Source organism: Epinephelus lanceolatus, chromosome 4, assembly GCF_041903045.1.
Source record: "Epinephelus lanceolatus isolate andai-2023 chromosome 4, ASM4190304v1, whole genome shotgun sequence".
In the NCBI taxonomy this organism is placed as follows: Eukaryota; Metazoa; Chordata; class Actinopteri; order Perciformes; family Serranidae; genus Epinephelus; species Epinephelus lanceolatus.
The window spans coordinates 31,435,966-31,450,266 of record NC_135737.1 but is presented as its reverse complement, the minus strand read 5'-3'; the positions used below and the strand labels follow the sequence as shown (position 1 = coordinate 31,450,266).

Genomic DNA, 14,301 nt, shown 5'->3' with positions numbered 1-14,301 from the left:
TCGGGATCAGCTGCAGACTGACTTGGCAGAGATGGCACAAACTAGATGGCACAAAGGAGTATCCACAAATGCGGACAACAGGACTACATCAAGAAGAATGAAGTATAAGGTCAAGTAAACCCAAAATGTGATGTCCTCATATGAGGACACAGGGTCTCAGGAGGATATCACCCCATATCACGAATATGTCTCAGAGAGCTTTATAGTGTGCGCACAACGTTAGCCACCCTCTAGCCTTGGACCCTCAATTTGAAAAAAGGAAGATAAAGAAATCAAACAAAACTTCACTGTAAAAAGAGAAAACTACAAAGAAGGGATACTACTTTGAGGACGGACTTGAAATAGGCGTCTTAGTGAAGTATTGTACAGTATGGACAGAAAAAAGAGAGGCAGAAACACACTATGGAGAAACACAATAACAATATTAAGTAAATAAAGTTTAAATATCATATTACAGAAAAATAAAGTGCAGTAACTTAGTTTCTTTCTTTTTGATGATAAATTCAACACTTTTATCAGTCTTGGGATGTAGAAACACCATAAAGCTGAGGCTTTTTAGGGGAATGCTCTCTTGTGATATTTCATCATGTTACATTTTGAATCAGGAATCTCTAATGAACAAAACAGATTTTGAGGTTGTGAATGAGCATATGCTGACAGTCGTCACCAGTGAAATGCTGCTGGTGTTTCAGTTTTCTCAGAAGCACATTACTATAAGCAGATTATATCGAATAATTGCTACAAGAAAATATTCACAAGTGTATACAGGGAGGTTAATTGTAAGCACATTTGACATGCATGCTTTCTGTTACCCTACACATAGACAAAATACCCATAATCAGTGTGTGCTTCTGTGATATCCTCCATCTGCCACATATTTCTAGTTACAAATAACGTTTTTTTCGAGGGAAAAATACGCCGTGAGACAGACGAGCACACCACAATTTTATCACGAAATGTAACGCTTGTGTAATGCATGTCCTCCAGTCCTCCGATAAAACGTTAGCTTTGATTTAACACGTTATTTTAAAGCGAACTCACCTTACGCACACAGATGTACCGCAATCAAAACAGCATCGTAGAGGTATAATTTTAATGCTGCGTTCACGTGTAGCTCGGGAATTCAAAACTCTAACGTCCACGCTCTACTACACCTGTCCCTATTGGATATAATTATTTGTAACAGAAAAATGAACCAAGCAATACAAGTATTTGTTGTCTTCTGATGACGCAACACATCGCTATACATGTTTAAGTCTATCTAAGACCTCTCTTTAAGTCTATTTAGGATTTTCAAGGATTATAGCTAACTAAATATGTTATTTATTTACTTTTTAAAGCAGAAAGTTTGAGATATAACATCTTTACATGCGACAGCCTGCATTAAATTCGTATTTTCTCTTGGGTATCCGAAAGCAGTCATATTTATTAAAACCACAGCACGGTTTTATCGTTTTTACAATATTCCTGAGAGTATTTGAAGGCATCGTTAGTTGCGCACCGTTTCGACTGCTCCTATTGGTCAATCCCCCACCGCGCCCACTTATGACGACATCAAATCTCGCCAGGCTCTTCCGGGTGTATTCACTGCTTTCAGATCCTCAAAGTAAACACAGTAGTTTTATTAGCAGTCCTCAGTTGTACACCGATGTGGTGCTCCACCGTGAAAGCCGCAAACCCCTCAGATATGACAGAGTTTTGTTTCCGGTTACATGCTAACGCGCGATGCTAACGTTAGCTTACTAAACTTGTGAGCAGCCTGGAGTTGTGGTGGAGTTTCTTCAGGTGAGCAGACGGAGGTGAGGGGGAGGAGATGGGCTCTGTCCGCTGGGCTTTCCGGTGCGGCTCGTGGACACCGAGCAGGTCTGACTGGCTGTTTGCTGCTCGCTGTGTCCAGCAGGAGGAGAAAGACAGAATCGGACAGTTTGTGTTTGCTAAGGATGCTAAGTCAGCCATGGTGAGTCTGACTGAAAGTTAACTTCACTTGACACCCAGCACAGCGTGTCAAATTAAGATATTTATGTGTAATACACTGTCTGTCTGTGTCTCTGTTACCACATCAGGCTGGCAGGTTGATGCTGAGGAGGTTTGTGTGTGAGAGGATGGGGATCCCCTGGTCAGAGATCAGACTGGAGCGATCACCCAGAGGGAAACCTTACCTGGCAACACCACTGAAGGTCCATACCATGATGTGTTTCTTTAATCTAAAGTGTTTATGTAAAGAATAAAACCATAAAGTTATGTGGGCTTGAACAAAGTTTGGATGCACAGCTTGAGTTTGCCCACCAGTGGCTCAGTGGTCATTGTCAAAAGACAGAGATAAAGTCCTTTAATTTACTAGTTGATGACTTATATGACAGTATTTTAGATGGGTTGTCACCAGAACAGGTACTTTGCACATATGGGGTCTTACAGCACACACACAGAAAAGCAAAAACAAATGGAAGGAGAGACACACACAGCTATAAAACAATCCTAACACTAATGATAGCATAACATCACCATTATTATTGCACCTATAGCAAAAAAAAATGTAGTAGTTCTTTGATGGCCATGATTTTTGTCCTATAATTTTGTCTTGCTGTTTGCGTTTAGGTCAGTCCAAATTCAGGCCCCGAACCCCCGTCCTGGAGTTTCAACCTGTCCCACCAGGGGGACTACACTGTGCTTGCTGCAGAGCAGGGGCTGCAGGTGGGAGTGGATATCATGAAGACCACTATGCCAGGTAAATACTGAGAGTAACAGGTGAAGCAGAATTAACAGTATCAGCCAAGATGGGTGCATACATTGAGATCTGCACACTGCCACACACAGATAAGGACAATGGAGGATGAATGATTTCCTCCACAATCTTTAGTTGTAATTGGCTGTTCCTATTCTTCAGGTAATGTTGTTGCCACCTCCTGCAATGCAGGAGTTTCTAACATTCAAACATGCCTGGATTAAAGTAATGATGTTGAAGATTGCCATGTAAATGTAGATCAGTTAAGTCACTATCTACTGTTGAATTAGGCAGCACAATGTTAGTTTGAGCCCACTCATGTATTGCAACATTTATATATTTGCACTCTGGGAAAAGATGCAGTATTAAGTTACTCCTAATGCAAAGGGAATATTTCCTACAGCTGCAGCTTCACATTTAAAGCATTTAACTGCTGAGTCACGAGTTGACTTTTATTATGAAGTAATCCCAAGATAAGAAATGCAATATAAGCATAGCACTCACCACATTTGTTCATCAAGAAATGCATTAACAAACAAGACAGTTACCATTTTGGTCATTTGTTGACAGTAGATTAGGATAAACTGTATTTATTACCACCAAATCAACCAGGACTGAAATCTTAAACACTGCCACTTTAATCATGATGCTACTGTCTGAATCATGGCAATAACTTAAAGGTCAAACTACCAAATTTTGTGTCAGTTGTACCTCACATTTTTGATAATTAATCTATGGCAGCCAGATCTGTAAACACAGTGTGTATTCTTGTATTCTCCAAGTCGACCACAAGAGGCCACTGTTGCCTTGTATATGTAAAGGTCTAAGCCAAGCCTGCCTGTGTGTGTGCAGATGTTTGGATTTCTGTGTGTGTGCGTCACAGTTGCATTCTCATCTGTGATGTTTTTGAGACACACTGATCTCAGAAATGGAGTATGTTTGGATAACCTTGGGATCGCTTGTTTCCATCTCTGTCGTACATCCCTCACCTCATTTTGCTTTCCCTCCGTCTCTGTCTCCTTCCCTTCCCTTCTGTCTTTGTATCCATCCTCCTTCCTCTCTCCTCCTCCTCCTCCTCCTCCTCCTCCCCCATCTTTGGCCCTCACACCTCCCCTCCCCTCCCTCCTCCTCTGCCTCCAGGTAGCAGCTCTGTGCCTGAGTTTTTCCGCATCATGACTCGTCAGTTTACAGAGTACGAGTGGAGCGTCATCCAATCAGCTGGTTCGGAGCAACAGCAGCTTGCCGCGTTCTACCGCCACTGGGTAACCATGGCAACCATACTACCTTGTCGTCACATTGCATTGGTGCTGGCCCCAGGGGCGGCATGGAGCCTGTGTGTGTGTGTGTGTGTGTGTGTGTGTGTGTGTGTGTGTGTGTGAGAGAGAGAGAGAGAGAGAGAAAGAAACAGAGAGAAAATAATATTGGCTCATTTTGTCCTTCTCTATCTCTGCATTTCATCCTCACTGATACACAAAAGTCCTTTCTTTCTTCCCCCTCTCTCAGTTTTTGTTCTTTCTTTCCCTTGTGTATTTTCTTTCTTATAGACACACACACACACACACAGATGGACAGCGACAGAAATGGTGTTGCTAAGTAAAGATGTTGTGAGATTGAGAGGGTGGCACAGAGACGTCAAGCTCTGATATCATCGCCACACTGTTGACTAATGGCAGAGTTCGACCGTTGCCATAGCAATTAGCCTTGTAATACTGTTATTGTGGTTCATTGGCTGCCGAGCAGGGTTGGTTTTGGCCGAACGCACACACACGCCGCTCTTTTGTATACACACTGTTGTTCATGTGTGCATAGATTCCCATCTGCTGTGGTCTTAAGTTATTGTGCTGCTGAGCCAAAATACACCACAGCACACACACAAACACACAGAATCACAGAAAGACTGTCCTCAGTTTTGTCAGCCATACAAATATCCTTTATTTTCCTTATGTGCTGATCATTTTCTGCGTGTCACTGATCAAGTTTCCTCCCTTGTCTACTAAGGCCTTGAAGGAGAGCTTCATCAAAGCCATCGGCACGGGTCTGGGCTTCAACCTGCAGAGGGTGGAGTTTCATCTGTCCTCTGAACCGCTCACACAGAAATGTGTGCTGCGCCAGACCAAGATGCATCTAGATGAGGAAGAAGAGGAGGACTGGACATTTGAAGTGAGTCTGTTTGAAGACAGGTGTGAAGAGTCAGAAGGGCCAAAAATCTACCCTATCACGATTTCTAAAAAGCTAGACATTGTGTGTCACATGACAGGTTTCAAAGAAAACAGACTGAAGTAAGGTTCAAGACTGCTTTAATTCTCGGATTTAAAAAAAAGGGTATACAAATATTCCAAAGAGATCACTGACACGACACCATATCCCAACAGGCTGTGTTGTGTTTGCAGCAGCCTGCAGTGTTTTATACAGATCAGTTGCCAGATGGTTATCTCTTACCACCTTATTTCCTGTGACTTCCACTAATGTCATAGCTCGTTTAAGATTCTGTAGATTTTAGTCACATTTTCTGTTAATTTGGCTCCTTCTCACCGTACATTGTACATGGACGAGAAAAGCTTTCCTCAAGCGAAATGTTGATTTGAGCACAAATTAAAGGAATAGTTAAGCATTTTAGGAAACATGCTCAATTGCTCTTTTTTTAAAGAATAAGATGAGAAGAAATGTAGAAATGTACCATTCTTATATATGTCTGTTCAACATGATGCCAAAACAAGGAGGCCATTAGCTTACCTTAGCATACAGACCTGAAACAGGTGTCCAGAGGTGATAACATCTGCCTTCCAGCACCTTAAATCTAACTAATTAACACATCATATCTCATTTGAGTGGTCTCGGCTGGTCTCAACTGGTTGCCTGGCAACCTCACGGTTACAAGTCACTGCGCCCAGCCATGATATAGTCCCACACCAGTGCTTAGGTTTCGTTATAACACTGGGGGAACACGTATGAAACAGGGGTTTGGGGATCCTCCACCAAAAATATTTGGCGCATCAAACACTTGATTTCCTGCATTCTGGCAAATTTCTATGCACTAATTTGTGCTTTTTCTGCATCAGTTGACATTGAATTTCACAAAATTAAACATATTTACACCATCATCTGCTACTTTAATGATTTTACTAGGGGTGGACAAATGCACGTTTTAAATACATGGAGGGGGTGTGTCCCCTTGTCCACCCTCTTTCCAAAATCCGCACCTGTGCCCTCACATAACCACAACATGTCATTTCTACAGTCCCCTTGGCGAGAAAGTTTGAACAAAAATGGACAAAATGTTGAACTATTCCCAGGAAAAAAAAAATTTTCTACTGGCAAATGTCAAATTTTAGTATAGTATCATCTGATGTGTAGGCAAAAATGATTTTACATAATCATATTGGAGAATTTTTTAACAGCACTTGCTTCCAAATGTAAAGATATATTGTCAGGTTGAATACCATAGCTGGGCTTTCTATGATAAGGAAAAATTAGTTTGATAAATATGACTTAGTTTGTTCTTATTAGTAGTCTTGTGTAACATTTGTAGAACCCGTTTCATGCAGCCTTTTGGAAATCAGTTATCTTAAAAGCAGCTGTGCCGTGGGGTCCTCCATGCTCTGATCCCCAGTGGCTCCCCGCCTTGAAAGCATCAGCAAAGAGAATCACAGGTGGTCTTGCAGAGAAATACACACAACTGTGATTGTGATTGTGACAGGGGGGCTCTCAAGTGGCCCTCCAGCCCTCCTAACACCGTGACAAGAGTCTGCGGAGTGCAGCTCTCTGTCACAGTCGAAGAATCATCTGTTGCCATCTATTTCCTATTTCACCTCCTCTTTTCTGCTCTTCTACCCCTCTTCTTGCCTCACCTCTGTTCCCCGTCCTCTCCACTTCTCCCTTTGACGTTGTCTCTTCTCTTTCTCTCCTCACCTTCTGTCTTCATTTTGATGCACCCCCCAGTATGTATTTTTCCTCTCTACTCCCCCTCCCCCCCTCCTCCTCTTGCTCTCTCCTCCATGCCCAGTGGCAGCAGGATTAACAAGTGACTGCTAAAAGGTTACCACTGGTTTGAAAAGCCTAGTGTTACGTCTCCTCCCCTCTCCATCCCTCTCGGATTTATGGAAGCTTAATGCTGTTTTTGTGTCCTCACACCGGGGAAAAACACCTCACTTATATCAATCACAGATACATGTTAATGCACATGTCCTTTTTTAAATTACAGACAGTAAGGCAAAGTGAAGTCACAGCAGCAAACAGGATGTAGAATTTCTTCAGGTATAGAGGATGAAGACATACAAGTTGTAACAAGAATTAGTGAAGCAAAGAGAAATGTAGAGAAAAGAGGATGCTATTATTTTACTCTAACATGAAACACTCCCCAGGCTGTTGGTTTGGGCAAAACATCTGAAGACATTACATTTAGGTGTGTTTGGGTTGATATTTTTAGACCATTTCTATTTATAATGACAAAAGCCATAATTTGCAGCCAAAATTCCCCATAAATACCAGTTTTACCGTATTATACATAAAAAGTTCACTTCGACAACATCCATATAACTGAGCAAAAGTCAAAGAGTTTAATGAATGCACATATCAATCAGCCACAGCATCAAAAACACTGACAGGTGAAGTGAAGAAGATTGATCATCTCATTACAATGCAGTAGTCTGCTGGGAAACCTCGGGGCCTGGCTTCATGTGAATGCCTGTTACCTCTCTCAGTGACGGCTTCCCAGCTCCAAACAGTAGTTGGGAACACGCTGGCTTATTAACATGAAATTAGCTTGGCTCATTATTAGCTGGTAACTAGCTGCGGGTGCTGTTCACCAACAATGGCTTTATTGCAATCTTCACCACAAAACAAGAAACATGGCCTTCTCATGAGGTTGAACAGTAGCCCTGAGCTTATCTTGACACCATTAATTCGGCTGACTGTCATCACTCTTTGCCGCCAGCTGTCTCCACCATGATAGTTGGAGAGAGCTGTCACACCCTCACAGGTTACCAACAAGGCCACCGTCCTTAAAGCGGAAAAAGGGTGAGCTGGCAACACAATGCTGACGCTTATTTTCACCAGAAAAAACAGGCTTAAAACCTTTTTAACAAAATGTACTTACTGGAAAAACTGAACACCTGACTCCTTAGAGGGTCTTTTACAACCAAAGGCTGAACAAGACTTTTTGAGGCAACCAAAACGTTACAATTAACTTTAATGAACTGAAAACTCACTGAAATGAAGTACACGTCACACCCTCACAGGTTACCCACAAGGCCACCGCCCTGAAAGGGAAAAAAAGGGTGAGCCGAAACGCTCCACCCACCCAAACGCTGTTGCAGACCAAGTATACCCCATCATGCCTCCCCAACCTCCACCGCAAAATCTCTGTAATGGTTTTTGGGTGGGTGGTGCATGTAAAGTAGCATCCACATGAATGCCAGGACCCAAGATTTCTCAGCAGAACACTGGACTCTAACGAGATGGTCAATTTTATGTACTTCACCTGTCAGTGGTTTTAATGTTGTCGCTGGTCAGTGTATATTCTTGCCATCTATGGAGTAACTTAAAGCTGTTGGCAAAATTAGAGAATAAAAGGTAGAATTGTGTGTGGTATTATTGAAACACTAGTATGGTTGGAAAAATATTGAAGTAAATAACTACAGAATGCCCCAGTTGACGTCATTAATTAAGATTGGCAATGACAAATACACCAATTCCTTCAATTTGCTTTCAACTCAACAGTAATAAACTTTATTTTTGCATCACAATCTATGCATAAAAAGACAAAATAAGCTAATATTAGACTCCAAAATAAAATAAAGTTATGTAAATGAGTGTACAAAACAAAATATCATATATAAGATGTTTAATCCTGTAAAAAGACACGTATTCATCACGTACAGGCATTCTAGACTCCGAGGAGCTGCTCCTCTCTCTGTACGTCCTCAAGAACAGCAACACTCATCATCATTTGTGATCAGCGAATGATTGCAGTGACCCCGAGAGGTCAAACGAACTCAAACTGAATCGATTTTGTTCGGATTTGTCTCATATACAAATAGACACACTCAGAGCTCTAAGTGTTAACAGAGATGAGAGGAGCGGCAGTGCTACTGACCTCGTGTCCTCTGGCTCACTGTATGCTGATTGGTTAGATCACAGAGCATCTATGAGACTTATTACTTCCTGCTGACCTCTGGTGATGTCACCGCTGCGGCCTCTCAAGAGAAACTGAGGGACACGATTACACACAGTGAACACAGACTGTGACAAAGTGTTTACATTTAAAGTTAAGTTCGTGGTGATATTTCTCTCCCCTTTCCCTTTTCCGTTAAGCTGCTTTCTATGCTTCTTTTACTCCCTGTCTACACACACATACACACCAACACTTGTTACTGCCATGCCATTAATGTCCAAGCATATTTGGAGTAGAAGTTACAGAGTGGACAAAATTCCAAATGCATGTGAATATAGCATCCAATAACATCATTAGCATGTTTCATGTTTAAGTAAATAAGCCAACAGGGAGAATCAAATCTGCATAGATTCACATAAGCGAGGCTGGAAAACTGAATCTGATTTTGCCACACGTATTAATCATACATGCCATAGAATGGATTCATATCTTCGAGCTAGGCATTTACATTTTTCAGTGAATGCATGTATGCTGGATGTTTCCTTGTGTTACCGGCACTGTTATTGCTCGAGAAGCGATGTGTGACCTGTGAATGCAGCGGTTATCTTACTCGCTCCTCATAGAAATCATGCAAACAAATGCTAAATATTTACATGACGCATGCAGGGTGAGTGTGGACGTCTGATAAGGATGCACATGTTCATTATTTGTCATGTGGTATCTGCTCTATTTTATGTAGTATTTATAAGTACTTGCTCTGAATGTGAATGAGTGTAAAGGCGATCTTTTAGTATGATATGCGGGCTATATATATGCATATGTGGTAACATGTACATGTGTGTGTTTCTGCAGGAGAGCTTGCTGGATGCTGACCATCACGTTGCTGTAGCACTGGGACCATCCAACACAGCAGGCGCTGCAGTAAGGATACATGACATTTACAGCTGCTCTCATAGAGAATGATTTTTCTCAGGATGTGTGATTAAAGGGACATTTTTAGAAGTTATTGAAATGTTTCATTAGCAGCTGTAACACTACATAGTTCTCTGTGCGTCTCTAAAACCCGGAAGAAGACATGCTCAAAGAGTAACTTGACATCAGGCTGCGTTTACTGCTTTCTCTGGTAAAGAGTTTCAAGTCTGTTGTACCTGTAACCACACCCAACAGTGATGTCACAGTGTACTGACACACTGTGGAATACACTGGTACATCACTGCAAAAAATGAAATCACTGGTGGCAGGGATGTTGCTAGGTAGGGGTGTAAATCACCAGCTTCATCACAATACGATATTATATCGATTTGTTTGGATGACGATACGATGTTTGCCAATATCACAAAGTCTGTCACTATACGATTTTGATTTGATTCGATTCAGGAGCCTGCAATCGATATGACGCGATATCATATGCCCATCTAACACAATCATTAACATCAACTCACAAAAACAACTAGAATATGATTTGACCATTTTGTTTCTGAGCTCTGTTTGTTGTTTGAGCGGAGGCGCGCTTGTTCAGAAATGGTGACACAGACGTGCTATGTGAATTTCAAAATAAATGTGTATCTTTAAGATGACGATATGGATCGATGTTTTCATTTTGCATCGATATAATCGGATCGTTAATCAATGATTCGATGTATTGATGTGGATCGATGTATCATTACACCCGTATTGCTAGGCATGTGTCCTGTGCAGTAAAATCTGAAAAGACACAGTAAATTCACTATCGATGTGTCCGTGGGATGCACCCTATTTTCCCAGATAATGCTACACGGTGAAAAACAAATCTGCGTTGAAATCATAGAAACAATGGTGTCATGTGACTTAACTTGACTTAATTTTGTAAGTACAGTATTTCTAATGTCACAGAGGCCACTGAGAGTGAAACATATGTTTGGATGTTTGTCATTCCATCGGTGATGTATTAGCGTTTTTGTTCAAGTGCACTGCAGAAATCTGACACCTATAAGACCCCTCGCCCATCCTTATCCCTTGCGATCTGCGCACCAAGGCGGTACTTTCAGTGGCACAGCACAGAGGTCCCCAGGGACCTGCCAGTAAACAGAATCCTTATATTTTAGGAACCTTAAATGTACCCAAATTCACGTATGTTTAGGATATTACTACGGACATTCCTGTAATCTTAGGATGTATTCATACTGGCGCTATTTTGTCCACTTCAAATGAACCCTGGTCCGCTTCCATGGATAGTTCGGTTTGTTTGGAGTGGTGTGAACGCCCATTCGAACTCTGGTGCAAACCCTGGTCCACTTGAAAACTGGGGGTCTCAGTTCACTTGCAATTGAACTTTGGTGCGGTTCGCTTACAGTGGGAAATGCAAACGGACTATCCAGCGAACCAAAGAGAGGAAGTGAACCAAAGAGAGGAAGAGCATAAAGCATAGTGCATTTTGGATAGAAAAGAACAAAGCCAACAGCGGAGAAGCAGAAGTAAAAAAAAAAAAAAGAAGAAGAAGAAGAAAAAGTTGGAAAATGTCTCGTGGTCAGACATGGAGTAGTGAGGAGGTGCAGGTGCTTATTGATATATGGTCAGAGGACTACATATGGCAGTCGCTTGTGGCCAATCGATGAGCCAGGTTTTCTTCTTCCTTGTGCTTTCTTTCTTCCTGGTCAGTGGTCGTTTCAGGCAGTACCACTTCTAAACGAGCAGCTGTTCTAACTGTGTGATATTGTCAAGGCGGTTTGGTCCACTTTACAAAGTGCAGTGTGAAAGTGAACCATACCAAATGAAGGGTGAATTTTTTCGGCATTCCCTGCTCAATCGAACCGAGTCCCCTGGACTATCCTGGTGTGAATACACCCTGTCAACACAGTGCCTGCTATAACAGCAGATGCTGTTTTCACTCATGTTACAATACGATGTGATATGATTCAGGAGTTCACTCAGGAGCTGCACAGATATTGCTGCTTTACAATAACAGTCCAGAAGAAATGAGGCATACACCATAAAAACATTAAAAAAACAGAACAGTATTGCACATCAGCCATTCATGCGTCACACATAACACTATGTTGTTGGTGCTTTACCGTCCAAGGGACGCGCCATGTCTTTCTCCCCTGATAATGCCACTCTGTAATAATGTGATTGTGCCACTGATCGATTCTGTAATGACTCGTGTCCATGATGACCTGATGATGCTTTACTATCCAGGGGATGCACTTTGTTGAAAAACTATTTTAAACGAGCTATATGTAAGAAATCTAAAGCAAATAGTCGTAAAATCCTCCTAATATGTCACAGAGACTAAGGAATAATGTTCATATAACATACTGATCTCACCGACAACAATAGGACAGCCAGAATATTCGCATTTAAAAAACGTTTTTACAGTTCGCAAATCATGTTTATGTTTTGAATTTGTGTTTTGGCCTGTTGCGCCACCCACCGCCGTCTACCAGTCACGCAGTCAGTAGAGTCTCAGCATCAGTTACAGTTACGACTGAGCTACAGCAGCACGGCAAGCAGCATTAGCAGTGTCCCGGTACATAGCATTAGCAGTCTCCTCAGCTGTATCCCAGCAGCAGCGTTAGCAGCAGAGAAGCCGGACTTGCTCGAACGGTCTGCTGGAAAACCGAAGATCAAGGACGCAGCGACCCGGCCCTGCCACAGCAGCCGTCCGTGGGCAAACAAATCAGTCTCCAGCGTGCCGCTGTCCAGCAACCTCAAATCTGTAGGGGAGGGGGGGCGGACACGACTCGCGGCAGTATTTTGAATTTGAGTGCAGTAACCGTTTTGGCCACATTCTTACATACAGCGCCTTTAATCTGCGACTGTCATTTTCCGTATCTCTGCTTTATCCCATGTTGTTCATAGTCTCCATTAATGAAAGGAAAACATAAAAACTATTCTCAGAAAGAAAGAGAAGAAACATTTTTATCAAAATGTTTAACAATTACATTTATACAGTAGCTTCATTTCATTTTTATGGATTATCATGTAATATCACATTTGATTTACTTGATAGTGGGTAGATGATTTCGATGTTGTCTATAATCCCCTCAAGATGTGACATTTGTCTTCCATTACTAATCTTTAGTTGCTGCTCTATTAGAAACTCCACTCTATTTCAGTCATTATAGACTCTTCTTGTTCTTTCTTCTCAGCCTCTCCGTCCATCTCTTCCTCCTCCCACCTCATTTACGCTGCTGTCGTTCACCGACCTCATCGCCTCGGCCTCACCTCTGACAGAGGAAGACCCCGCCTGCTGGGACGGTTTCAAGATAAAGGCTGAAGCTCCACAGAGACAAAGAGAAACGCACACGTCCAAATAAACACCTGTCTAACACTGACACTCTCCTTCCACACACACACACCTTTCATAACTGTCGACAAAGAGACACTGACACTGAAGCTGCTTTCTTATTCAACACAAGTCCAGTCAAGTCAAGTTTATTTATAGAACCAAAGATCACAGGTTTGTCTCAGAGGACTTCAGAATCCATACAGCATATGAGACCTCTGATCTTTAGAGCCTCGGTTCAGATGAAGAAAAACTTCACACAAAAAACCTCTACATACTGGATACACACACACACGCATGATTACAATGCAGTACATGCAAACATTTAATGTCGGTCAATAGATTGATCTTGTGAATTGTATTAACTTCCTGTGTAATTTCAGAATACACGTTGTCCAAGATTCTGCATTGAGCTCCTATTTATTGATCCTTGTATAACCAACAGCCATCAAACAACACATTTGACTGAAAGAAATCTGCAATATGCCGTGTACATGATGTATAATATGTAATATACTCATTCATAACTAATTCACAGGCTGTTTCAGAGATGAATAGATGATAGTTAATTGACCATATTTACTTTGTTTTAGTCGAATCCCTGTGTGGATCTGATCAAATTAAGAGTTAGACTAAGGGACAATGTCTGCGCAGGGTGTTAATGACAGAAACATTTTTTACTTGAGGAAATAATTCTGTCACCGTCTCTGACTCTCTGTGCAATGCAGAGCAACATATAAAGATTTTGATAAACAATGTACACGTATATTTGTGATCTTTTCAGTCTTGCTCTCGCTCTCCTTTCTGGGTCCTGTCGCCTTCTAGACTTTGGCCCAATTCCAATCCGGCCCCTAAAGACTCAAGCCCTGAACCCTCACTGACTTAACTGACGTCAGCTGTAAGTGATTGAGTGTCTGAAAGGGCTCCGGATGCTACAAATAGGAATGGGACAGCACTTATCCCCCTCTCTACAAAATGTTGTTAACATTGGCGGCTCTGGGCGTGATCATTTATCGGTTATTGTCATCATATATTCCACACACAAAGAATATCTATCTATCTATCTATCTATCTATCTATCTATCTATCTATCTATCTATCTATCTATCTATCTGACTCGACGATTTGACAATGGGACAGCCCTGACACACTCACGCACTTCACATGAACGCGCCTCTAAGTCAGTGAGTCTGTAAGGGATCG

General features: G+C 41.8%; 1 protein-coding gene across 1 annotated transcript; it reads left to right on the top strand.

Moving 5' to 3' along the window:
- The first annotated feature begins 1,555 nt into the window (after positions 1–1,555).
- Positions 1,556–13,860, top strand: aasdhppt (aminoadipate-semialdehyde dehydrogenase-phosphopantetheinyl transferase). Its single transcript, XM_033630779.2, has 7 exons — positions 1,556–1,957; positions 2,064–2,177; positions 2,596–2,725; positions 3,863–3,984; positions 4,721–4,882; positions 9,687–9,755; positions 12,962–13,860. The coding sequence occupies exons 1-7, from the start codon at positions 1,814–1,816 to the stop codon at positions 13,127–13,129; spliced, it is 909 nt and encodes a 302-aa protein (XP_033486670.1). The 5' UTR covers positions 1,556–1,813; the 3' UTR covers positions 13,130–13,860.
- The last annotated feature ends 441 nt before the right edge of the window (positions 13,861–14,301 follow it).